The sequence below is a fragment of the Mustela nivalis genome (genome assembly GCF_964662115.1).
Source record: "Mustela nivalis genome assembly, chromosome: 6".
Lineage (NCBI taxonomy): Eukaryota > Metazoa > Chordata > Mammalia > Carnivora > Mustelidae > Mustela > Mustela nivalis.
The window spans coordinates 115517580-115543714 of NC_139025.1; the positions used below are offsets into that span (position 1 = coordinate 115517580).

The following is a 26135-nucleotide window of genomic DNA, read 5'->3' on the forward strand; positions in this document are numbered from 1 at the left end:
TATCTCTGTTGATGTGTTCACAGTCTAGAGGGGAACACAGACATTTCACGGACAGAAATGACCACTCAGCACAAGTGCCGAGACCCAGCAGAGTGATGATCTGGTAAAGGAAGGAATGTCCAACCCTGACTGCAGCATGCAGGGGTCACGGAGTAAGTCAACACTGAGGACGGTGAGGAATTCATGAGAATTCCACTAAAAATTCCTGCTTCCACTAGATCCGTAGAGCAGGGCAAGTTCAGATACCGGCTAAATTACAACCAGGTTACTTAGAAATGATTGGCTCAAAAAGAAAGTAAGGGATTTCCCTCACAAAGGACCAAAAACCTGACCCCAAGTGGCAAAAGAAAATGGAAGCTGGTGCTTCCTCCCCTAAGCAGGATCCTAACACCAGGACCCTGGAAGGCAGGGAGGGAGCGGCTAACACTGCCCACAGCCAGAGCGCTGACAGGGAAGCTTCCAGGCTGTCAGGAAAACTGACTGGCACTGACGTATTTAAAAAGCAAGTAAAAATGGTCATCTCCCCTGAGAATTCGTTGAAGATTTTTGTGTCCATATTCATAAGGGATTTGGGTATGTAGGGTTTCTGATATATATATATATATTTTAAAACTGATTTTGCTTATCAGCATTACGAGGACGTGTAATACTGGCCTCGTAGAGTAAGGGAAGTGTTCCCTCCTCTTCTGTTTTAAAAGATTGGAGTTAATTGTTCTGTAAACATTTGGTAGAATTCTCCAGTGAGGCCATCTGGTCCTGGACTATTTTTTTTAAGGGAAGTTTTATTACTAACTTAATCTCTCTGCTTGTTCTAGATCTATTCAGATTCTCTATTTCTTCTTGATTCAGTTTAGGTAGTTTGTATGTTTCTAAGAATTTGCCCCATTTCTTGGGGTTATCTAATTTGTTGGCATACAGCTGTCCACGCTTTACCCCTCTGTTCCTTTTTCTTTTAGGTAAGTAGTAATATCCCCTCTCGTCTTCCTGTTAGTATTTCGAGTTTTCTCACTCCTTCTCTTCTCTGGTTTTTTGTTGTTGTGGTTGGTTGAGTTGGCAGCCTAGATTTTTTTTATTATTTTTTAAAAGATTTTATTTATTTATTTGAGAGAGAGAGAAGGAGCATGGGCAAAAACAGAGGGAGAAGCAGGCTCCCTGCTGAGTGAGAACCTTGATGTGGGGCTCAATTCCAGGACCCCTAAATCATGACCTCAGCCGAAGCAGCCACTTAACCAACTGAGCCACCCAGACGCCACTAGATTTTTTTTTTTAATGCCAAGTTATGAGTCCATTTTCTCTATATAGCATTAACAGGGTTAATTTGATGTCACAAATGAGGTAAAACTGTAATATTTGCATATGAAAACTTCCTTGAAAAACTCAGATCTTTGTTAAAGTTATTGATTGTCAGATCAAAGAAACTACAATTCAAGTTTGTTCACAAAAATTAAAAAAAAATTTGCTACTTGGGAGGTTCCAAATTGGCAATTTTTGTCAAAATTACCAGGGGGAAATATACTCTCTCTGCTGAGAGTGTCAACAGCATGTTAATGCTCTCTCTAAATCTACTTTATACAAAATGATGTGCATTTTGCGAAGAGTACGTATTACCTCATTTTTGGAACTGGACTTAATTGCCTTACAGTCTCCAACAGGGTCAGCTGTCAAACTGTCAAAATTTGTCAATTTTGTTGATCTTTTCAAAGGAGCAACTTTTGGTTTTGCTGATTCCTGTATCATTGTTTTGTATTTCTGCTCTAATCTTTATTATTTCCTTCCTTCTACCTGATTTGTTTAGTTTGTTTTTCTTTTCCAAGCTTCCTAAGGTGAATGTTGAGGTTATTGATTTAAGGTCTTTTTTAAACTATGGTAGCTTATTTGCTATAAATTTCTCTCTGAACACTGCTTTTGCTGCACCCCATAAGTTTTGGTATGCTGCATTTTGTTTCCATTCATCTCATTTTACTTTCTAATATTCATTGTGATTTCTTCTTTGAGCCTATTATTATTTAGAAGTCTGTTGTTTAATTTTCATACAGTTGCAAATTTTGCCGATTTCCTTCTTTTTTGTTTTTTTAAGAAATTTATTTATTTATTTGACAGATAGAAATCACAGGTAGGCAGAAAGGTAGGCAGAGAGAGCAAGGAAGGGAAGCAGGCACCCTGCTGAGCAGAGAGCCCCATGCGGGGCTCAATCCCAGGACCCTGAGATCATGACCTGAGCCAAAGGCTGAGGCTTTAACCTACTGAGCCACCCAGGCGCCCCTGCAGATTTCCTTCTGTTATGAACTTCTAATTTCACTATATGGTCATCAGAGAATATTCTTTGTATGATTTTAACTCTTTTGAGACTTGTTTTGTGGCTAACACCTGTCTATCCTGGAGAATGTTCCATGGGTACTTGAGAAAGGTAATGTATTTTGCTGTTGTTAGGTGGGGTGTACTAGATGTCTGTTAAATCTAGTTGGTTTGGGGCACTTGGGTGGCTCAGTGGGTTGAGCCTCTGCCTTTGGCTCAGGTCATGATCTGAGGGTCCTGGGATCGAGCCCCGCATCGGGCTCTCTGCTCAGCAGGGAGCCTGCTTTCTCCTCTCTCTCTCTCTCTGCCTGCCTCTCTGCCTACTTGTGATCTCTTGTCTGTCAAATAAATAAATAAAATCTTTAAAAAAAAATAAAATCTAGTTGGTTTGTGTTGTTCAAATTTTCTGTTTCCTTCCTGATTGTTTATCCAGTCATTTTACCCATTATAGAAAGTGGTATTAAAGTCTACAACTGTCGCTGTTATCTATTTCTCCCTTCCATTATGTCAGATTTGCTTTATGGATTTGGGGGCTCTATTGTTAGGTGTATATGTGTTTTTAATTGTTAAATCTTTTTCATAGATTGACCCTTTTATCATTTTAAAATATTCTTTGTCTTTAGTACCTATTTTGTCTTAAAATACACTTTGTTATTAATATAGCCATTCCAGCTCCCTTTTGGCTAAAATTTGTCTGATGTATCTTTTCACATCCTTTCAACTCGTGTCTTTGAATATGAGATATGTGTCTCTCATAGATAGCATAGAGTTGAAATTTTATATGTATAGTGTATGTTTAATATATTAAATAATACATCAACAAGGAGTATTATTTAACATATAAATATATTAATACATATTAATGTATTTATAGTATATTTTGATTATATTATATATTAATACATATCTATCAAAATTATAGAGTTGTATTATTCATTCTGCAAATTTCTGCTTTTTAATTTGAATGTTTATTATTTGCATTTTATATAATTGCTGATAAGGTAGGATTTACACATGGCATTTTGCTATTTGTTTTCTATGTCTTTTTTTTTTTTTTTTTTTTGGTCCTTCTATTACTCTGTTACTGCCTTCCTTTGTGTTAAGTAAATATTTTCTAGTGTACCCTTTTAATTCCCTTGTCCAAAGTCACAAATCATAAAAGAAAAATTCAGTAAGTTGAACATGATCAAAACTGAAAATGTTTACCTCTTGGGGAACTTGAGTGACTTAGTCGGTTAAATATCTGATTCTTCCTTTTGGTTCAGGTCATAATTTCAGGGTGGTGAGATTGAGCCCCACTTCAGGCTCATGCTGGCCATGGAGTCTGCTTGAGATTCTCTCTCTCCCTCCCCCTCTGCCCCTCCTGCTCATGCTCTCTCTCTCTTTCCCTCTCTAAAATAAATAAATAAAGCTTTAAAAAAACTGTTGAAAAGGGGGCGCCTGGGTGGCTCAGTAGGTTAAAGCATCTGCCTTTGGCTCAGGTCATGATCCCAGGGTCCTGGATCAAGCCCCACATCAGGCTCCCTGTTCAGCAGGGAGCCTGCTTCCTCCTCTCTCTGCCTTCCTCTCTGCCTACTTGTGATCTCTGTCAAATAAATAAATAAAATCTTTTTTTAAAAAGTGTTGAAAGGCATGGTTAAGAAAATGAAAAGGCAAGCCATAAGCTAGGAGAAAATATTTACAAAACATACATGCTAAAAAGGGCTTATATTCTGAATATATTATTTATAACTTAATAGTATATTCAGAATACAAGCAAAAAGCAATGGGTAAAGATTGGAATGGTCACATTACCAAAGTACAAATAAATATTGATAGCAAATAAACACCTGAAAAGATGCTCAGCACTTTAGTTATTATGGAAATGCAGGCTAAAACCAGGAGTTAATATAACACAATCTCTTGATGGTAAAAATTAAAGACCGACCATATCGATTGGTGCAAGGATGTGCAATAACCAGAACTCTTCTACAGCTGCTGGTGGATGGGAATGCAAAACATTCCAGCTCAAAAAATAATCTAGCAGTTTCTTATAAAGTTAAACATATACTTTAAACATATAAACATATAAACATATGACCCAGCAATGCCTCTCTGATATTTATTTTTTAAAAGATTTTACTTATGTATTTGAGGCGGCAGTGAGAGGGGGAAGGGCAGAGGGAGAGGAAGAGAGACAAGCAGATTCCACCTTGGGGCTCAGGGCTTGATGTCACAACCCTGAGATCATGACCCCTGCTGAAACCGAGTCAGTTGTTTAACTGAGATATCCAGGTGCCCTAGTTCTTTATTCAAGGTAAATGAAAATCCATGTCCACATGAAGACTTGAACATGAATGTTCATAAGAGCTTTATTCTGAATAATTAAAGACTGGAAACAACCCGAGTGTTCTGCAGTTAGGGAATGAGTAAGCAAATTGCGGCTTCTCCATAAAGGGAGTGTGGCTGTGCAGTACACATAACACGGACAGATCTTAAAAGCTTAAGACTAAATGAAAGAGGGGCACCTGGGTGGCTCAGTGGGTTAAGCCTCTGCCTTCGGCTCAGGTCATGATCCCGGGGTCCTGGGATCGAGCCCCACATCGGGCTCTCTGCGCTGCAGGGAGCCTGCTTCCTCCTCTCTCTCTGCCTGCCTCTCTGCCTACTTGTGATCTCTGTCAGATAAATAAAGAAAAAAATCTTAAAAAAAAAAAAAAAAGAAAAGAAAAAGACTAAATGAAAGAAATCAGACACAAGAGACACATATTTTATGATTCCATTTATATGAAATTCTAGAAAAAAACAAAACTTTAGTGACAGAGGCAGACTGCCAGGGGCCAGGAGTGGGAGGACAGGGATTGACTGCAAAGGAACGTAAGGGTTTGGACGAGCGATGGAAATGTTCTCCATCTTAACAGTTAGGGGGAGTTGTAGGACTGTGTACATTTGTCAAAACTCAGCCTCTGTGAAGCAAATAGATACAATCAGCAATCACAACATAATGATCAAGGTACAAGGAATAAATCTAACAACATGTACAAATCGTCATGAAGAAAACGATAAAGCCGTGTGAATGATTTGGCAGAGACAGTTAATGCCCAGCAAATATCCCATACGCTCCCTCATGTTTCACGGCCTCCTTGGCAGTTCCATGGTGGCCAAGTGACAACAGACTATGAGAGGAAGTGGAGTGCGCCGCTCCTGGAGAGAAGGGTTCGTTCGTCATCACTCATCTCTTCCAGTTGTCTCCGCTCCTCCCACAGTGATCAGAGGACTGGGGGGTTCCAGCTCGCATCTGTGAAGACAGGGGCTGCCTGGCCTGCACAGGAATCTACTTGAGCTGGAATAATCCCTTATTGTGTGAAACCATTGAAATTTGGAGCTTTTTCTGTTGGGGCAGCGAGGGCTAATTAGCCTGAATAGTAAAAAAAAAAAAAAAAAAAATTAAAGAAGACCCAAGTGAGGGGGGGGAATTGTGTTCTGTTCATCCATAGGAATATAAGTATTAATATTTACGTAATTTCAAATGAGTCCATTGAATTCTTCATGCATCTTACCAAAGTGATTTTACAATGTATATATGATAATACAGAACCTAGAGTAGCCAAGACATTCCTTAAGAGAAAGAAGGTGGGGACTCACTCAACATACTTTATAAAGCTATAGTGACTAAGCAGGGTACCATTTGGACAAGGATAGGCAAGCTAATAGTACTGAACACAGAGCCTCCATATGGACCCAGAAATGAAGTGTAAGTGACAGTGCAAATTACTAGGAACAACTGGTTGTCCGTATGGGGCAAAAATGAAGTTGAATTCTAGCCTGACAACAGACCAAAGTTAGGTCAGGTAGGTTAAGCAACACTTCACATTTTTACAAATTAATATAGAAGGATATCTTTAAAACAGCAGAGGCAGATGGGTTTCTTAAGCCAGCAGAAAAGACACTAAAGAAACACTAGACATTTTAGAAAATACATTGCTAAACTGGGCCTCACTAAAATGTAAAACCTCTGCTTATCAAAACCAAAAAAGTGAAAATCAAAGCCGTAAATAGGAAGAAGACATTTGTAACATCTCATGAACAAAGAATGTGTTTCCCAAATAGACATGTGTGCGTGTGTGCATGTGTGTGTGTGTGTATGTGTGTGTGTGTGTGTGTGTGTGAGTAAAACTGCTACAAACCAATAACAAGATCATGGGAAATCAGGCAAAACACATGAAGAAATATTTCTCAGAAGAGGAAATAGGAATGGCAAATGAATATGTGAGAAAACATTCAACCTTACTAGTAATTAGGGATTTGCGCATTAAAACATACTCGGATATCACTAGATTGGGAAAAATAACAGAGTCTGATGATTCCACTTACTGGCAAGAACGTGGAGCAAGAGTAGCTCATACACTGCAGCTGGGAGTATAAATTGTTGGAACTACTTAAAACAGTTTGGCCTGATCTTGTAAAGCCAAGATTAATTCACCCTATGACTCCATTATTCCGCAACTGGATACAGAGCCTAGAGATCTTTTTACGCATCTTTCTCTGGAGCCACAGACAGAACGTTTCTTTTCTTTTCTTTCTTTTTTTAAAGATTTTATTTATTTATTTGACAGAGAGAGAGAGAGAGAGAATACAAGCAGGGGGAGTGGGAGAGGAAGAAGCAGGCTTCCCGCTCAACTGGGAGCCCGATGTGGGGCTCCGTCCCAGGACCCTGGGATCATGACCTGAGCTGAAGGCAGACGCTTAACCACCTGAACCATTCAGGCGCCCCAAGAACATTTCTAGTAGCAGTGTTTATAATAACGGGAACTGGAACTGACCAAGAGAGCTAGCTCCAGAAGAATGCCTATGAAAATGGGGGGCATATCATACATTGGAATGTAATGCAGTAGTGAAAATGAGTTAACTATGCTCCGTGCATCAACAGGGTCTCAAAATTACAATATTGAACAAAACCAGCAAACTACTGGAGACCATATACGGCAGATACCACTTACACAAAGCTCAGATTTTTACAGATGTACTTAGTGGTATAGGAAAGTGGAGGCGGGCAGGCAATGAAAAGGTAGATCATTTGTAAAGAAATGGAAAACAAGAAAAGGAACTAAAACTCGGTCTGCTTTGAATTATCCCCAAATCGCTGATTCTGAGTGTTATTGATGAAATTCTCCTCCTTGCAAAGACAGCTACTTCCAATCCCCGCCCCTCCCCCAACCTTGGTAAGCAACTGAGTATATGGTTGAGAGACATTTTATTTCGGCAATAAAAGTACCAGGAAAAGTAAGGGAAGGAGAGACAGTTCGAATGAGTGGTTTTCCTTGGAGAGAGGGAGAGAGATACAGTTGGGGACCAGCACCAAGGCCTTCAAAGGAATTCCTTGTGCTCTGTTTTTTAAACTGAGTGACTGGTACATGGCTGCTTATATTTTTAATGTCTTATTTATGTACTTATTTTATGTATGTATTACGTGTTTATTTATATCTTCTTCTGTGTGTATGAAATTTCTACCCTCAGGAGAGAGGAAACTGGAGAAGCGCAATCTGCAGAGCCCAGGGCAGGACTAGAGCCCGTGGCTCTGTGGGGCCCTGGAAACTCCAAACTCAAGAAAGAGTAAGAGGTGGTTCAGAGAAGGGTCAGAGAAGGATGAGGAGCCAGGGGACCCGAGCAGCAGGGGTCCAGGCTGAAGCTCAGGGGCCCGGGGGCCCGAACAGAGGGGGCAACCAGGAGGGCCAAGGGCATGGGTGAGATCTCCAGGAAGCATATGCACAGTGAGAAGAGAAGGGCCTGGGGTGGTCTGAAATTACCCACCCTTGAGGACAGAGAAGTAGCCCTCTCATGCTGAGGCTGACCACAGAGGTAGAACAGAAAGGCAGGAGCAGGGTCTCAGCAGCCCCGGCGAGCCGGGTCAGCGGGGTTCCGCTATGCAGGCAGCAAAGCTGCCCCTCGGGGTGCAGGGAGGGCCGCCCATGACCTGGTCTGGGGCCACCAGAGGCAAGGAGGCAGGAGCCAGATTGCAGTGGAGGAAGAAGTGACTGGAAGGAAGGGACAGGAGGGTGGGAAGCTGAGAGAGAGCTCTCCAAGTCTGGCTGAGAAGCCGAACACCAGCAGCTGGGAAGAAACAGAGTTGAGGGAGGGTTTGTCAAACTTTTTCAGCGTTTTTTCACCAAGGTCATTCTGGCTTATTGCTGTGAAGGTGGAAAGGGGGCTTTCGGGCCTGCACCCCCTCACCCCCAGGCTGGCAGCCCTTGGCAAGGCATCCAAGCAAGGGGCACGTCTGGTGGGGGGCTGCTCGTCACAGTGGGGAGGGAATATTGGATCCCCAATGTTGTTCAGAATTTTGGTAGGTGGTGATGATGACAGATAAGAGAAAGCAACTGACTTTCGTCATTTTTATTCTTGCTTTTAAAATTTTCCAGACAACACAAGCTTTCTTGCTTGCACCCAGACAGACTGCTCCTTAGTGTGGCACCGGCAGAAAGGGGCAGGTGTGGAGTCCCCAGGACTCGGTGTGCATCCTCACCCCTTCATATTCTAGCTGCATGGTTGGGGGCAAGTTCCTTGCCCTGCTGAGCGTCCTGCCCTTTGGCTCACTGTAACGGAGGTGAATTCTGACTAGTCAGGGTGGTGTAGGTAGAGGGAGAGAAGGCGGAAGCACCCAGCGACTGGCACAAGGTGGGTATTTACTTAGTGTCCTTTTGGAATCAGGGAGCAGAAAAGACAGTGCTGGTGTCGCCTGCCCACATGCCCCCCATAGCCCACAGTGGAGGAGAAAGGCCCGGTGCAGGTACCTGGGGGATTTGTCCTGGGTGGGCAGGGGTGGTGGGTGTGGGTGACTTTCACTGGGACCACCCAGGTGGACTTCTGCCCTCGAGGTTTGGCTGGATTCCATCACTGTTGGAAAAGGCTTCCCCTTAGCCTCAAAGGCCAGCCCCACGGGCCACCTCTGCTCTCCCCACCACCGGTCCCTGAGGAACCACGCTGCCTGGGCCGCAGGGGGCAGTTGTCATGGGGACACTGGGCCTGTGGAGCTGCCTTCCTAGCAACGGGACTCCGAGGCCAGTTCCCATGGAAACAACATCCACTTGGCAATCAGTGATGGGGACCGGGTTCCCTGCCCTTTTATGAGGACTTCCCCTCCTCCCGCAGGCAGCCACATGGCAGGCAGTCCCCGCTCCGAGCCGGGAGCCCTGGGGACTTCACCGTTCCAGCCACAGATGGCTGCCTCTCCCTTAGCCAGCAAGGCGCAGGACGGGTGGGCACCCTCCACAGACCGGGGAGGTGGGGGAGGGGGTAAGGGCACCTGCCTGAAGGCTTCATGGAGGGCCTGGGGGCCGAACTTAGGGACCCTGTCTGTCAGCAGGGAGTGGGTGCCCCACCGCCCAACAGCAAAGCCGCCCATCCCCAGTGTGCCCTCAGATTCCCCAACCTGCACAGGGGCCCAGCAGCTGTGCCCCACTCTTGGCCTGAAACCCTCCATCCTGACCATGACGCCCTACCCCAGCCATCACCTTTGGTCCCCCAGCCACCCTCTGAGGGCCCATCTTAGTATTTCCCATACTAAGTGGGAAATGCCACCTTAGTATCCCACTGGAGTCCACATGCACAGTGACTGTCCTCCTTCCCCTTCAGGGAGCACCAAGGAGTCCCATTCCTGGCAGCCGGTGGGGGCAGGGTCTGAGTCAGGGTCTCACATGTCCACCAGCTGACAAAGGACACACACACTCACTCACACTCCTCCTTAATGAGTCACCAGCCCCTAAACAAAGCACACCTGCACCCACAGCCAGCCCTCTCACACTCCCTCACATCTTTGCTCCCCTGCTCTTGGGGTCACAGGTTTGTGCCCCTCAAGTGCCCACATGTGCTCTAGGGGCTGTGCCCTCCCCACTCACCACAGCCTGGCTCTTGAGCCCTCCAGCCTACCCTACTGACCTTACTCGCTTCTCCAATCCCTGACCCCCGAAGAAGACAGCATCTGCTGGCATTTTTTTATTTAAATAAAATATACAACACGGTGCATTTACCGTTTTCTGTTTTAAAAGTGGTAGATTTGAAAATTGCTTGTGGGGGTTTGGATATGGGTCGGCCCACTCATCGGACCTGGTTTCCCCAGTCTCTGAGGAGTGGCTGGGCTGGATCAGAGCTTTTATAAAATGCATGTGTGTGCGCGTGCGCACGCACGTGTGCAGAGAAGAGGGTGGTGAGGCCAGGCCCTGATGGCAAGGGGGATGGTCCTCACGCCTCATGCCCCTGGACACTCCACCCCTGCTCCTCTCCATTCCCCCACCCCCTCCAGGACTAGACTGGCTTTGGATCAAGTCCTATGGCCTTCCTTAGTAGGGTGGGGGGCGGACTCAGGTGGAGGCTGCCACTTAAATCCTTCCAGCTCTGAAAACTCCCTGGGCCCAAGGGGCATTCTTAAGGGGCATTCTCCTGCCCAACAGAGACCACAGCTGGATGCTTTGTCTCTCCCCAGGTTCCCAAGATCTCTCACTACCTTCTGTCCTGGATGACTGCCTCCCTCTCATGTGGCCCCTCCATGGAGATATGGACCTGCCCCACATTCTAGGACAACTCAGGACCAAATCTGATCTTGACTTCATTCTGGCTGGAGCATGGAGAGGGGTTCTGGATAGACATGGCGGGACCAGCCCTCCCCACTGTGCAGGTCTTGGCAGCCAAACCTGTTCCAGCCTGATAGGCAGGTGGAGGGAGACCACTAACCTTGGCTCTGGCAGGGTCTGGTTGGAGAAGAGGAGTGTCCCTCAGGAGGCATCTGAGCTGCTTTCACATAGGCCCCCATTCTGAACCTGCTTCTGGCTCCTGGGTGCCTTCAGAATCAAGGCCAGTCCCCTCCGGCTGCCCTCCAACACCTCTGGATCCCCAACCCAAACCCTCTCCACACCTGCACATCCACCTCGGGCCCATCCTGTGTCCTCCATCCCACCCCACTCCCCTTTCTTGCTTCCCCCCTTCTCTTACCTTTCCTTCCTCTTCCTTCCTTCCTTCCTCCTAACTCTTCCCACCTCTCAAGGCCTGGCTCAAGCCCGCGGCTGGCCACAGGAGGCCCTTCAGGAGGCCCAGCCACCTCCTGTGTCCTGAGATCATAAGGTCCTGGAGCCCTCAGCCAGGGTTCTCTGGGCTCTCACCATAGCTTGTTGGAGCAGTGGGCTGGGCACATGAGGAGGGAACAGAAGAGATGTGATTTATTGAGCACCTACTATGGTGTGTGCCAGGCGCGAGGCTGGGCATTTCACATCTGCTACTTTTCTCATCTGGTCCTCATAGGTTCTTGTGAAGTGGTACCATAATCATTCCCATTTTACAAGCGAGGGAACAGACTCATGTCTGATAGCTAGCCCAAGGTCATACAGCTAAGAAGTGGCAGGACTGGGATTTGAACCCAGGTCTCATTGCTTCCAAAATCTGGTGTCTTTCCATACCACCATGCCTGGGGAGTCACTCAGTCCCTCTCAACAGTTGCTTCCGGAAGGGAACTAGGATTTGGCCTCAGGCAGTCATGGATTTAAATCTCCTGGCACTCCTGGCTCTGCCACTCCTAGTTACGCAATTCTGGAAAAATGGCCTCAAACTCAAGTTTCCTCACCTGTGAAATGGGGAGAATCAAAGTACCAACCTCATGGTCTTTGTGACATTGAAGGGGTTAATGTGTGTAAAGTGCTAAACCAGTGCTTGGCACAGAGCAGACTCAATAAATAGAAGTTCCCCTCACCTCCCACCATACAGATAGGAAAACGGAGGGCCCGGAGGCGAGAGGATGTGCTTGAGCCCCACAGGGAAGGAGGGGGTCTTCTGCTTCCAGGTGGTGAGATATCGAGCTAGGACTGGACTTGAGACCAGAGATGGTGAGGAAGGGAGCCTGCTGAGAGGTCTTGGGGTCCTCTTCCCTGAGGACTGGAAAGAACACTTCCCCAGACCCTGTGGTGCCCAGCCTGAGGGCCAGGACAGGTTGCTGAATGTAAGGTGACCTGGGTGTCCTGGCAACATGGGGTTACAATGTGCACACATGTGAGTGGCTATCTACACAGCTCTGCAGAGCGCTACATAGCTATACATATACACATCTTACATACATATACATATACATGTTCATGTTCATATACATATCTTGCTAAGTTTGCAGTAGAAAAAAAATGCAAGACTCTCAGGGCCCTGGCCCCATTTTGTCTCAAAGACCCAGATGACTGAGGCTCCCCAGGAACATATCCAGGGGCAACCCCTTCCTGTGGGGGAAGAAGATGACCCCCACAGAATGGGGCTCCAAGTTCACAGCTACGGGGCTGGTGGTGACTGTTGCCATAGGATACAATAACAGATCTGCTCTAAGAAACCCCAAAGGTGGGTCACCCCTGCTGCCATCAAGCCCCAGAAACCCCCACCTGCCTTCTTTTGGCTTTTGCCTTCGGGCCCTGCCTGCTCCCTCCCCCCTCCCTCCCCCCTCCCTCCCTCTAGTGCTGAGTATTAAAATAGTCTATAAAAGCAAGTGACCAAAAATCTATAGCTCTAAGAATACCTGGTTATTTTCTGCTGTCTTTTGTTTTTCTGGTGTGGGTTTTTTTTTAAATGATAATTATTATTGTTATTGGTATATCTCCTAATCACAGTTAAACCTGAAGGAAGAAAGAAGGGAGAAAAAAAGAAGAGAGAAGAAGGAAGGAAGGGCCCCCGCTCATAGATTGGACGGCAGTTTGGAGCGCACTGGCTCAGACCTGGCCCCAGGTTCCCTCTGGGGGGCAGCAGTCAGAGGGGGCCCCCCAGAAGAGGCGGCTCTTGCCCCAAACAAAGAGAGAGGGGGTGGCAAAGAACCTGAGGATGTCTTCCGAGGCAGAGTGACATGCTGGCCGGGGACGGCACCATAGGGCCTCCCCGGGAGAACGAGGCCCCCGCTGCCCCCGCTAACGCCGCCGGCCCTGGGGACGAGCGGGAAGGCCGCCACGGACTCCCCCGAGGAGTGCGGAGAGGCTCTGCGGAGAGTCTGCGCCCCGTCCTGGGGCAGGGCCGGCTGGGAGGCTGAGATGAGCTTGAGGTCCTGGGTGAGGCGGCCCGGGGTGAGGGGTGGCGTGCCGCGGCGCTGGGGTACCTGGGGAGCTGGGGGGCTGGAGGCGGGCGGCAGGAGCAAGGAACCGTGGGAGCCGGAGGCCCGAGGGGGGGCACTTGGGAAAGTTCTTGGGGGGCCGGGGCTGTGGCCTGGGGGGCTGAGACCTCCGCGTGGGGGGAAGGCTACGGGAGAAGCCCCCCCGGAGGCCCCTGCCACGAAGGACGGCCGCTCGGGTTGCCGCGGGGGCGTCTCTGGCGTACTTGGCTGGCCGGCGGCCAGGCCGGGGGACAGCTCCCCAGGTGGCTGGCCCAGCTGCCCGGGGCTGGCCGATGGGGACCGGGAGGAGGGCGGGGGCGGCAGGAAGTGCTCCAGGAGTCCCAGGCCCCCGCGGGCCCCCGGCAGCGGGGGCGGCGGCTGGTTGGCTTGCGGCGATCGGGCTCCGGACTGCAGCGGCGTGAGCAGCGGAGAGTCGGACGAGGACAGGGAGCCGCCCAGCGCCTTGTGGAAGTGGCCGAAGCCGGTGGCCGCGGTGGCGGCTGCGGAGGCCGAGGGCGTGGGAGCCGGGGAGGAGCCGCCGAGCCCAGGGGGCGGGGAGGAGCCGGACGAGGGCAGGAGCGGGCTCAGGCCCGCGGGCGCGGAGAAGCCGGCCAGCTGCTGGATGTGGAAGGAGGAGGAAGACGGCGTGTCCACCTGCGACGGGCTGCTCGCGGGCGAGGCGGAGCCCAGCGCCGACGGGATCAGGGACTGCAGCCGCTTCAGGTGCCGGGGCGTCTGCCCCGCGCCGAGGCCGCCTAGCCCGGGGCCGGGAGGGGGGCGGAAGATGGCGGCGGGCAGGCGGGGGTGGTGGGTGAGTGCGATGGCCACCGAGGTGGTGGCCGCGGCGGCTTGCAGCGGCGCCTGGATCAGCGGCGTCCAGATGACCGGCGTGGGGGTCGGGGTGGCCGAGGCGGCGGCCTGGACGCGGTGAGCGCAGTGAGCCATCTCGCGGTCATGCTGCACGATCTGCTGGATGATCTCGTTCTCCTGGTAGTTGAAGACGCCTGAGTTGAGGTCGTGCTGGACTTTGTGGAGGAGGATGGAGTTCTTCTTGCCTGGGCCACGGAACGAGAGCAGGGGCTCAGGCCAGAGCGGGAGGCCAGGGGGTGGGCGAGGGGGTTCCCCTCCCAGCCGCCGCCCGGCCCGGTCCCCTCACCGATGCGGTCCAGGCGGTCCAGCGCCACCGTCTCGAAGGCCCGCCGCATCATGGGGTACTCCTCCAGCACCTCATTGAAGTTGTCCACACTCAGCGAGTAGAGGCGGCAGTATGTGTCGGCCCTCACGCTGGCCGTGCGCCGACCCCGAGTCAGCAAGCAGATCTCTGCCAGGACAGCGGGAGTGGGGAGGGGGTGCTCGAAGGGGCCTCCTGCTCGCCCCTGACCTGGGTTCCCACGGTCTGGTAGGGACGCCTGACGGTAACAAGGCCCCATCCCCAGGGGTGACCACACTAGATGCCCCCAAGTGGGTGCCAGGCTCTTCCCGGCCGCAGCTCCGCCCCCCACCCCCGCCCAGGGCCACAGGCCCTCACCTTCAGGCAGAGGCCAGAAGAGCCCCAAACATCGTCCTCAGTATCTCTCCAGCCCATTCCCCTGCCCCCTAGGGCTCCGCCGGCCACCTCACCTCCAAAGTAGGAGCCATCTGCCAGCTTGGTCTCCTTGTTGCCCTTTGTGAGCACACTGACCACGCCATGCTGGATGAAGTACATCTTCTTGCCGATGGTGCCCTCACGGATGATGTAGTCCCCAGGCTGGAAGACCTCAAAGCGCAGCTTGGTCAGCATGGAGGTCACGAAGTTGGGGTCCGCGTTGGCGAACAGCGGCATGGAGGCCACCAGCTTCCGGCAGTTGAAGTTGATGATCTCCTAATCCCCAGACAGGGTGGAGAAGATGAGGGAGCCGCCCTGCAGGAGGGAAGCTCCCCTCCTGGTCGCCAGCCCCCGCACCCCCCCCCCACCACGTACCTCCCTCAGAGGCTCGCTCAGCTCGCCCAGGATGCTCTCCTCATCGAACATCTTGCCCTGGTAGCGGTGCTCATAGTAGTCGTGGATGCGCTGCCGCGTGTCCGGTGGGAGCTTATGGAAGGACATGTACTGCTCCACCTGCTTGTACTGAGTCGGGGGAGAAGGAGAGAGGGAGAGGGCGTCACCTCCTCAGGGCCTCGGCCCTGCTGCTGACCAGAGCTGGCACGGACCCTGTGGGCCTCCTTGGCCCAGCCTGGCTCCTCGATGCTGAGATCCTCAGTGGGGGTGTGCCCCAAACCATGGTCCTGACTCCCAGCTGCCTGGGGCGGGGGAGGGGCTCCATCAGTGTGCCCAGGGCTCTCTGGAGGTGGCTGGGGACAATAGGGGCTATCCAAAGCCCCATTCCAGGCCAACCGACCAGAGTCCCTCAAGTTTCCTCTGCCCCTGGCTCTTTCCTATGTCACACTGTGGACAAGAGAAAGCTCACGGGTCCTGGAGGAACTCTTTGCTACCAGTGATCACACTGGCTGGGCAGCAGGGTTGGGCCACAGTGGGTTAGTGGGACCCAGAGGCTGAAGTCAGGATGCCTGATGGTCATACGCTGTGTATCCAAACATGGCCCCTGGCTGGCTCCAAGGCATTTTGTGGAAGAGTGACTCTAGCCCATGGGGATGGCCAGGGTAGAACAAGTTCCTTAAGCAGAGGTTGGGGATAAGAGCTTTGAGACTTGAAATGCCCAGGGCTCAAGCAAATACGAAATGCTCCCATCTACCCGGGGTGAAGTTGTGGGGTCTGCTCCAGCATCCTGGGACTGCGGGTGCGGAGTGGGGGTCCACAGGGGCATGTTAGGCAGAAATAGTAGGCAAGAGCAGAGTTTTCCCACACTGAGATGCAAGGGAAATTCCTATACCCCAGGAACAAGCAGAAGAGGGGAGCATGTTTTCACACATTGGGGCTCCCAATAGGCGGGGACACAGTATGGCTGCAGACAGATGCCAGCAGGCAACCGAGGCCTGGGAGATGAAGTTTCCATGCATTCTTCCAGCCAAGCTGGCTCTGTCTGCTCGAGGTTGTGCCCAGCCCCAGGAGACAGGGACTTCCCTGCGGTGTATGGGAACAGGGGCAGAACAGCTAAAGCTGTGTTTTAGAGAATTCCCCATGCCTGGAACATCCATAGTGGTGGGGAGGCAGGGTCTGGAGACGGGGCGGGAGTCGGAAGCTGGCTAAAGTGACCTAGGCGAGAGCGAGAAGTGGGGACCAAAGGGAGGTAATACATTTCAGAGAGATTTATGAGTGAATCATATTGGAGAGCCATTAGCTAAAGAACCAAATAAAGACAACTCCCAAATGGAAAGTCACAAGCAGCTTGACTCTGCCCTCGAATGAACCTTGGTGCTTTTTCTAAACTAGAGTCCCGACTGAGCCCCCATCCCGGTCCCACACCAAGCCCTGATCCTGGTTTCACATGGAGTCCTGACCTGGTCACAGGCTGGGCCCTGACGCAGGCCCACATTGATCCTTCCCCTGGCCCTGGACTAAACCCTGGTCTTTATAACCTGACTCCTCCTCTCCTTCCCCTTTCCAGCCCCCTCATTCCTAACCCAGAACCCTTTGTTCAAATCAGGCTGATTTCTTTCCCACCCATCATGCTCATCATGTGGCTAGCCTAGAATTCTCGCCTACCTTCTTTCTCTGCCTCCCCAAACTGCCCCTCCCACCCTGGGCTGGCTCTGCAGACTCCTGAACTTTCCTTCTGGCAGGATGGGACCTGGGCCTCCATGTCTCGGTCACCCCAGCAAGGGACAGCACATGGGGCAGGCAGGCAGCCAGTTAATCAATACACACTAAGCCCTGCTAAGTGCCGGACATGACACCGGCAATTCAATAGGGAGGGACAGACCTGGGTCCTGCCCTCACGGAGCCACCACCTGGACAGGCAGGACATAGACACTGAACAACAGACTGCACAGAGTAATCAAATATGGCAGGAGTCCCAAGTGTGGTGAAGGGGAATTAGAGGGCACCAGGGGTTCACATGATGGGTGGGGCTGACGGGGTCACAGAAAGCTCACCAAGGGGAAGTGCAGGCTGAGAGGTGGAGAAGTGGTCGGGTGAAAAGGAGCGAGGAGCGTTCCAGGCTAGTGTCCGTGCCAAGGCCCTGTGGCAGGAGGGCACATGCAAGGAGGAGCCTGGCGAGGCTCGAATAGAGGGCTGTAGGGCCCATGGCATGATCTGGGCATGAGAAGGGCAGGGGCCAGATTATGCCCCTTAAATGCCAGGCTGAGGAACCCCACTGCAGGGTTCCTCTGCATCTACAAGTAACAAGAAGATTCTGATGAGTTTTAAGCAGGATGATATGATCAACTTTACATTTTTTAGGTGCCTGATCTATCTGCCATGCAGAGTATGGAGTGGAAGGTGCCAGATGGAGCCCATTTAGCCAATAAATATTGAATAGCCTACGCCATGCTCACACAGTCTTAGCGGTTGGCACACAGCACTCCCTCCTCATAAACCCCATGATATGACCCCTTCTCCTTGCTGTCTCCATCTTACAGATAAGCAAATGGGCCACAGAGGTGGGAAGTAACATACCCACACTCCATGGACAGCTGGGTAGATCACATGGGCCCCACTGCACAGGGAGAGCTAGAAGGACCAGCCAGAGGGGGAGGATGGAAAGCTGAGAGTGTGCTGTTACAGAAACTAAGTGCCAAGCCAAGAAGGGAGTGATAACTGTCAAATACCACTGAGATGCCCAGCGGGTGGTGGGGGGGACCCAAAGGGAACCATTGGCTTTAGTAATGCAGAGGGCACTAGTGAACTTCAATTCCATGGGCCGAGCCACGGATTCAGCAGTCATAAACAATATGCAGTTTTGTTTGTTTCAGGAACTTGCCCATGAGAAAGAGGCGAGCTGCCGAGGCCAGAGGATGTAGAAGGCAGAGCACGTCAGGGGTCTGGTGGGGACCTACCCCGACTGCCAGCCTGTGCTCCCTGGGGACCGCGGGTCAGGGTCCCCTGAGCCGACCCAAGAGGGACCCCAGGTTTCTGCCCTACCTTTTCCTGGTACTGGCGCCGGGAGGAGTCCAGGGACTGGATGAGGGCCGTGGCATGGCCGATGAACATGGCATAGCAGGTGGCGCCCACAATCATACTGAGCATGGTCAGCCAGACGTCCGACATGCCCACGGGCGCCTGCCGTCCGTACCCGATGCACAGCATGTGGCTCATGGCCTTGAAGAGTGCGTACGAGTACTGCTTTCCCCAGGAGTTGTTCTGCGGACAGGTGAGAGGGGGTGCTGTGAATGGCCGCCACTCTCACTAGCTGCTAGAAAGGCCCCTGCCGCCTCCCACCCCTCAGCCTAATCCTTCCCCAGTGGCTGAGCCCAGGGAGGCCTTCCAACCTTGCTGCTGGCTGATGGCCTCGGGTGAGGTGCAGGAGGCCCACGCTGGTGACCTGCGGTGACACTGAATCCCTGACTCGGGCCTTTCTCTTGCTCTGGGGGGTCAGGGATCAGTCCCCAGCAAAAGGAGGGGAGCCAACTTCACCCCCTCTGACTTCTCAGTCCCCATAGGAGCCCCCCTAAGCAGCCAAAGTCTCCAGGCTGAGCCAACCTGCTGTCCTCCACTTGCTGAAATAGCTCTATCCCCCCCCCACCCCACCCCTGCAAACTACTGCCAAGTGAAGCCCATTTCCCCACTGACCTCAATTATAAAACCAGATATGCTTCCCCTGGGGGGACAGGCTCCGGCAGACCGAGCCAAAAACACTGTCCTCATTTTGGGTGAGCAAAGTCTAAGCGCTGGGGAGCTAACTCGCCTCCTGGGTGAGCCCTGCCGGAATGGATCCAGGGCTGAGGGCCCCCTAGGCCACCCCCACCAGGAACTGGGCTGTCTGGAACAGACACTGCTTGGGGGCAGGAGGAGGGAGGAAGGGAGTGAGTGAGGCTCCTGGCTATTTTTGTCTCCAAAGCCAGTCAGTGTCTCAAGGAAGTCTCTGTGTGGGAACGCTGGGCGCAGAAGGGCCATCTCCTGAATTTAGTGCGTGTGTGGGCCTGTCACCCTCACACAGAGGAAACTGTCCCTGAAGAGGAAGCTGCCAGATGAACCCCAGCATCTGCCACCTCCCCACTGTCTCCCTATTCATACAGGGGACATGTGAAGCAATGACACGCAGGGCCAGCAGAACCGGTGCCCAGAGCCCCAGACCCTTCCATGGTCAGCAGGCCGTTCCTGGCACCTGGAGAAAGGCTCAGCAGCTGCCAGCCACGTTCAAGGTCACTCAGATGGTCCCAGACAAAGCTGAGTGGGTCTGGTGGCTCTCGGTGCAGACCAGGTTGGGAGGTCAGCGGGGCTGATCCCGGGGTGCTGGCCTCGGATCCAGGCCTGGGGACCTGGGGTGGCCCCCAGCTGCCTCTAGTCAGGGCTTCCGGCCTTACCACTGAGCCTCTGGGGACCAGGAAATTCAATCCATATGGCTGATTCATTTACACTAAGCTCATCAAAAGGCTGTTTTGTAAAGGCCTATTTGATGCTGGAAGATGCCTCAGGGTCTCTTTCACCTCTTTCAAAGCTGGTTTCTCCTCCCCTGGGGCTCTGGGGATTTGCCACCAGACCCAACCCTGCAGACCCAACCAGATAGACTGGGCGGGAGAAGGAGGGAGGGTCACTAGACCCAGAGAAATGTTCACGGGTCTAGGGGGTCCTCACCCAGCCCAGTGCCCACTCTATCTTTGGGAGGCGATGGGGGGTGGGGTCTGCGTTATGGCTTCCCAGCCCCCATTCCATCTCCCTCTCCCCCTCCCAGGGCTGGTGGTAGGGAGGTGGTCCTCACCCTGCAGAGCAGTGTGTGTCTGAGAGGTGGGGCTGGGGGCAGGGAAAGGAGCAGGTAGAGGACAGCCCAGCTCAGCAGAAGGGGGCTAGCCCAGGCCTAGGCGCCGTCCACAGTGCTCCTCACAGGCTTCGCTTTCCTCCGGCTCAGCTTTTTTGGGTTGGTCTGCCTCTGGGGAACCGAGGCAGAAGGGCAGGAGGAGCCCCCAGCCCAGCTTGGCCACACTTAATAACGGTCTGAGAATGGCCAGGTCTCCGTCTCCTTGGGTGAAGTCGCCAGGGCTCCTGACGGCACGGGAGGCCAGAAGAAGGCCGGGGAGCGAGCAGGGCACAGCTGAGGGCCCTGGGAGGGACCTGTATCAGCTGGAGTCATGTGCCCGTGGGCACCAAGGGGGCAGCCCAGGACCCCACGTGCTGGGGCTTGGGAGTCCCGGGCTGTGGAGCGACTCTGCCTGCCCAGGCAGCACCCGCCCCACTCTTGCCGGGCACTCACCACCATGTTGTTGATGGACACCCAGCAGTCGTCGGGGAAGTCCTGCAGCATGGGCACCAGGAACTGCAGGCAGCCATCCCAGTGGCAGAGCAGAAGCATCATGCCAATGAGGTTCACTATGCGCACCACGGCGCTCGCCAGGTCGTAGGTCATGTGGAAGATCTGGAGGCAGACGGAAAGAAACGTTAAGATGGGTGGCCAACCGGGAAGAGGTGGCCCCACTCTGCCTGCCCCTGCTGCTGCTGCTGGGCACCGCCATATGTGGACTTGGCGGAGCAGCTGGCCTGGTGCAGGTGCAGGTGTGTGCAGGGTCAAGGGTGGCAGGTGGCAGAAAGGTGGCCTGGAAGAAGCAGGCTGGGGGACAGGGGGGACGGCTCCTGGGATTTGGGCAGATGGGGGAGGAAGTTCAGCCCTGCAGGCCGGATATCTGAAGGGAGGGCCCCTGGAGCCCCCCGTAGCCCCAGAGTGGGCGGAGAAGCTGTCTCTAGGCCATGAAGACCACAGAGAGAAGAGCCGGCCAGCAGGAGGCTCCTCAGGGGACCACAGTCTGTCGTCACACCAGGGCCATTGTGTTTCCCCAGACCTGCTGCTTTAGGCGGAGGACCTACCAGTGGCTGGGCAGCGGCAGGGGGGTTGGGGGGGTGAGGAGAAAGGTTCTGCTCAGGGCAGCCACAGAACTGAAGGGGAAGCAGCATGGACACACGGGCTCCCCGATCACACAGACCTTGATCCCAGACCCACTTCTAACCAATTCCCAGCTGTGCAACCTTGAGCAAGCCCCTTAACCTCTCTGATTATATTTCCTCATCTGGAAAATGGCAATGAAAATTCTTACCCGAGTGGACTGTCAGGGGTATTAAATTATACATATAAAGCGCTCGGTACTATAGAAGTATTCCACAAATTGCGGACCATTACTCATTGATGGGTTGTTGTTAATAATTAATCTTTATGATTCGGTCATATGTATTAGTAGTCATGCTCTCCCGTATTGCTTAATAAAGCCCAGAGCCTGCAACCGCAGCCCAGCACCAGCTTGCACCTCCACTCCTGTGGCTCCTAGGAGAGGCTTAATGAAGCCTGGTGGGGCAGGGCCAGGGGGGCACATCCCAGCATCCCTGCCCTGCCCCCCCAGAGCTGCTGCTTGGTCTGGTATTAACGGGGATCCCCATACTGACGGGGCAGTGAGGGGACAGGGATCTGGAAGGAGGTCAGAGAGAGGTTTCTGGACTCTGGTCTTGCCCCGGCCTAGGAGACTCTGGGGGCAGGATGGGGTAGAGCTTGGTGGCTGGGGGCAGGTCATTGTGATAGTAGTGACTTCAGTTTCCCCTTCTGAAGTGTGGGCATAGTTTGGGGCAAGGTTTGGAAAAGCCCAACATGAATACTGCTTGTCGGGCGCATCCAGGGTTGTGCCCACCTGCACCCGCCTTAGCACAACTCTGGATGTTCCAGCCAAAAGATGATGGAGACTTCTCAGGATGAAGTGGACCCTGGAAAGGTGCAGGGAGGGTGGCGGTCCATCACCCCTGTGGCCCTCGTGTCAGAGTGGGGGCATGTGGGCCCACAGCCATCATCTCATTTAACCTCACAACAACCCTTTGCTGAAAATATTATTAATCCATTTTATACCAAGGCTTGGAGAAGGAAAGGGACTGGCCACCGTCATGGTGGCAGTGGGAGAGGCACGTCTGAGCTCAGGGCTGCCCGCAGATTATCAGACTGGCCCAGTGTGGGAATGATGGTTTCCAGGAGTTATTTTGCAGATGGAACAACTCAAACCCGATGTGGCTGAATTCACACGGCAAAGGGACACAGGCGCGGCCGGAACTCGCCAGCATCTCACCTCAGTAAGCCCCAGGCTGTCAGCACATCGCTCCCCACCGAGCCGCTGCGTCAATGTCAACGTCAGGGGCGTGGGGCACGAGACACTGGCCAGGGCAGGATGGGTCTGGGACCCGCGTCTAGGAGCCAAGGCATGCCTGAGTGTGCAGTGGTGACTCTGGCCATCTGTCCACTGCTGGCCTTGCCGTGGGGCCTGGACCCTGAGCCTGGGAAGCTCCTCAGCCTCTCCCCATCCCCAGCAGCTCCCGAGCACCAGCACCCCAGCTGCGGCTCTGAGGGGAGATCTCACTTTGGGCTCTTCACTGCTTAGGTGAACGCAATAGCTCTATGACCTTGGGCAAATCACTAGCCTTTCAGAGTCCAAGATGACCAGGATGCCACCAGCTCCCCAGACTCAACAGGATGGGGAAGGCAAGTGACGTGGAACCATCCAGTCTCAGAGATGGCCGGCACCTGCCCTCACGTCCTGCCACATCTCAGCCTCCCATCATCTAAGACGAGCTAGATATCTGCCCCCCATTTCTCGAGGTTTCTGGAGAATTAAACTGGCTAAGAAGGTCCTCTGGGCCCCGAACACAGCATGGGTAGGGTCTTTATTACAAAGCTCCTTGGTTTCCTAGACTGGATGTTTGTGTCCCCCAAAATTCATATGTTGAAGCCCGAACCCCCACTAATGGCATTAGGAGTTGGGCCTTCAGGAGTTGATGAGGTCATGGGGGGTGGAGCCCCATGAATGGGGTCTATGCCCTTAGAAGAAGAGACACGAGAAGGAGGAGCTCTCGGCTGTGTGAGGCCACAGCAGGCAGGTGGCATTCCACAAATGCGGACGGGGGCCTCAGACAGAAGGTGACCATGCTGGCACCCTGATTTGTCCTTTCAGCCTCCAGAACTGTGAGAAATAAATGTTCGTCGAAGCCCCCAGGTATGTGGTATTCTATTCCAACAGCCCAAGCGGGGCCGTACTTGCAGGGTCTGTGGGAGAGAGTCCTATGAGGCATCTGTAGAATGCAGTGTATCTTACAGAACCGGAGCTTCAGGTAGCCTGGGACCCCTTTGAGAAAGTGTCCCCTGCCTGGTGCAGCTCACAGAATCTGCCCCGGGCATGAATCCCTCTGGGCGTTTGAGACAGAGCTATCCGGACTGGTATATTTTTATGCAATACCTGCTTTTCTTTGGGTATGACCTATGTTTCTGGTGCCTTCGGAGCTCATCTTCCTCCAGGATCGTCCTTGCCTAGTTTTGCCTTTATCGTGACCTCAGCAATGACTGGGGCAGAGCACGTGGTGTGCTCTCAGGAACTGAGGAGTGCTTCCTGACAGAGGTAAAGGGCAAGGTGACCGTGACCGGGATGGGGAAGAGGGGGTCAGAGCCGCCACGAGTGTACAGGGTGGCATTTGGAAACCCCCCCCACTTTGGGCAGGTGCAGCCAACGAGAACTCCGTCTCTGCCTGCGTGGGAAGGAAAAGGTGCCTTTTCCTGGAGGTGGGCACAGACTCACATGTCCTGCAGAGCTGCGGGGTAGTCAGGGGGAGCTGGGCGCTGGGCTAACGAAGCAGGCGGTTGTTGGAAGGGGGCCCGGTGGAGGTGGGGAGGGTTGGGAGGGTGGGAGTTTTGGGGGCTCGGGTACTGTGGCTGGCTCTCAAAGGCCCAACATGGCAAAACCTGAACTTCCTGCCAAGAGTTGGTGGCAGGGGCAAAGACACCCATTTAGGTGAGGAGGGTACCCCGGGCGGTGAGCACACACGCCCCAGGCCCAACACAACGGCACCCAGGTGTGGTTGCTGAGAGTGAGGCTGGCCGTTGCCAGGAGAGGCGGCTAAATCCTTGTGTGTCCCTGCTGTGGGCTGGGGCCGCAGGCCACCCGCAAGTCAGCTGCATCGCACAAATATTTATCTTGCTCTTTATACTTCATTAAAACCCCCTTTTATGATGTTGTTTCTGACTGTGACTGTGGGGGTTGAGTACCTTCATTTCCAGGCCCTGCAAGGCTCGCTGGGCGGATAGCCTGGACGGCTCACTCTCTGTGCCCCATGGGGCCCTCGGGGGAGGCACCGTAGTGTTCCCACCACAATGCGGAGACAGAGCGACATGTCTTCCACCTGGGCCAAGCGCCTTCTCTGCTCTGAGTAATAGGTCCTTATCTGTGTAATGGGTCAATAACTGCCAGCTCCCAGGGCTATCTTGGGGATCAGGAGAGATGATGTCCACAGCTGGTATACAGTAGGTGCTCAATGCATGTTTGTTCCTTTCCTTCCCTCTCTTCCCCAGCCTTCAAACAAAGAGTTGGTTTCTCAGTCCTGGGGCAAGACCAGAAATTGGAGTTTCTGCCAAGGCCTCATCTTGGGGCCGGGTTGAATTCCCTCCCAGGGTGACTCGTTTTCTCCTCAGGGAAAAGGAACAATTTCTCCCTGCATCTCAGGACCCAGTGACCACACTAGGGTCAGCAATCCGAGGCCTGAGAGGATGGATGGTGCGTGTGTGTCCTGGAGACTTCCTAGAGGTAGCCAAATGGAGGGCCATACTGGGTCCCTTCCTGGGGCCTGGAGAGAGCGCCGACCCCTACCCCTAGGACCACTCCTGGATTCTGAGAGAGACAAAGAAAAATCAAGGTCCGTGGGGGAGGAGACTCATCAGGAGGCTCGGCCGCGGCCCAGCCTCCTGCCTCCAGCCTTCCTCCACGGCTCCTGTCCGCTGAGGGAAAGAGGATGCTGGGATGGGTCACTGGGGTGCTGGGCCTGCAGGGGAACATCCGGGGTTGGGGGGGGATGGATGGACCATGGTTTCTAACAATAGCCTCCGTGCCTGTAACAAGCTCACACCTCAGAGGGAGGGAAGAGGCTTGGCTGGGGAGGAGAACATTGACCTAGATTGCCCCGGTTGGAGGCAGAGGCTGGCGTCCTCTGAGAGGGTGGCCTTTGCCTGCCGAGACCCTCCACCTCCCCTGACTCCCAAGACCTGCTAATAGCACTTGAGGACTCTCTGACAGGGCGCTGGGCTGGGCTGGGCTGGGTGAGGCAGCTGAAGCCAGGGGCCTCGGTCAAGCTGTTTCCTCTTCACAGGGGGGCTGACATTCCAGCCCCCACCCAGGGCCACAACAGTGTCCTCAGGGTCAGCTCATGTCATCCTTGCCAGGGGAGGCTGGAGTGGGGACCAATTCCCAACCCCCTAGAACATCAGGGCACACCTGACATTTGGGGAAACTGAGGCCCCCCAAAGGAAAGGGACTCACATAGGGAGTTATAGGAGGAAAGAGAGCAGGGTTTTCTCTACTGAATATCTCCTTTCCCAGGTCTCATGTAGACCTGGGACCTCTGGGTGTCCCTGCTATTGCCTCCAGGCCAAGCTGAGGTGAGAAGGTCCAGGGCCAGGGCAGGCTGTAGAGGATGTGCAGACAGGGTTCCTGGGGCCAGCTGGGGGAGCCCAATCCCATCCCAGAGGTGCAGCGGAAGCCCTTGGCTGGGCGGTGTGCCCACAGAAGCCAGCTTAAAGCAATTTCCTCCCCAGCTGGTAGGCTGGAGAAGGGTGTGTGTAGAGGGGGTGGGGAGTCATCTGTTTGGCCTCCTGGGATCTCCCTCCCTGCCCAGGACGCTCAGTACCCATGTCCAGTTCAGAGCCCAGACTGAGGCCTCCTGGGATCT

General features: G+C 53.0%; 1 protein-coding gene across 1 annotated transcript in view; it reads right to left on the bottom strand.

Moving 5' to 3' along the window:
• Window positions 1-12735: 12735 nt before the first annotated feature.
• HCN4 (hyperpolarization activated cyclic nucleotide gated potassium channel 4) overlaps window positions 12736-26135 on the bottom strand; it is a 42599-nt gene continuing 29199 nt past the window's right edge. The window contains exons 3-8 of the mRNA XM_082736700.1: window positions 20656-20817; window positions 18390-18608; window positions 15330-15476; window positions 14990-15230; window positions 14526-14690; window positions 12736-14424 (exon numbers count right to left, since the gene is read on the bottom strand). Coding sequence (XP_082592826.1) covers window positions 12965-14424; window positions 14526-14690; window positions 14990-15230; window positions 15330-15476; window positions 18390-18608; window positions 20656-20817 — 2394 coding nt within the window. The 3' untranslated portion in view covers window positions 12736-12964. The remainder of the gene's footprint in view (window positions 14425-14525; window positions 14691-14989; window positions 15231-15329; window positions 15477-18389; window positions 18609-20655; window positions 20818-26135) is intronic.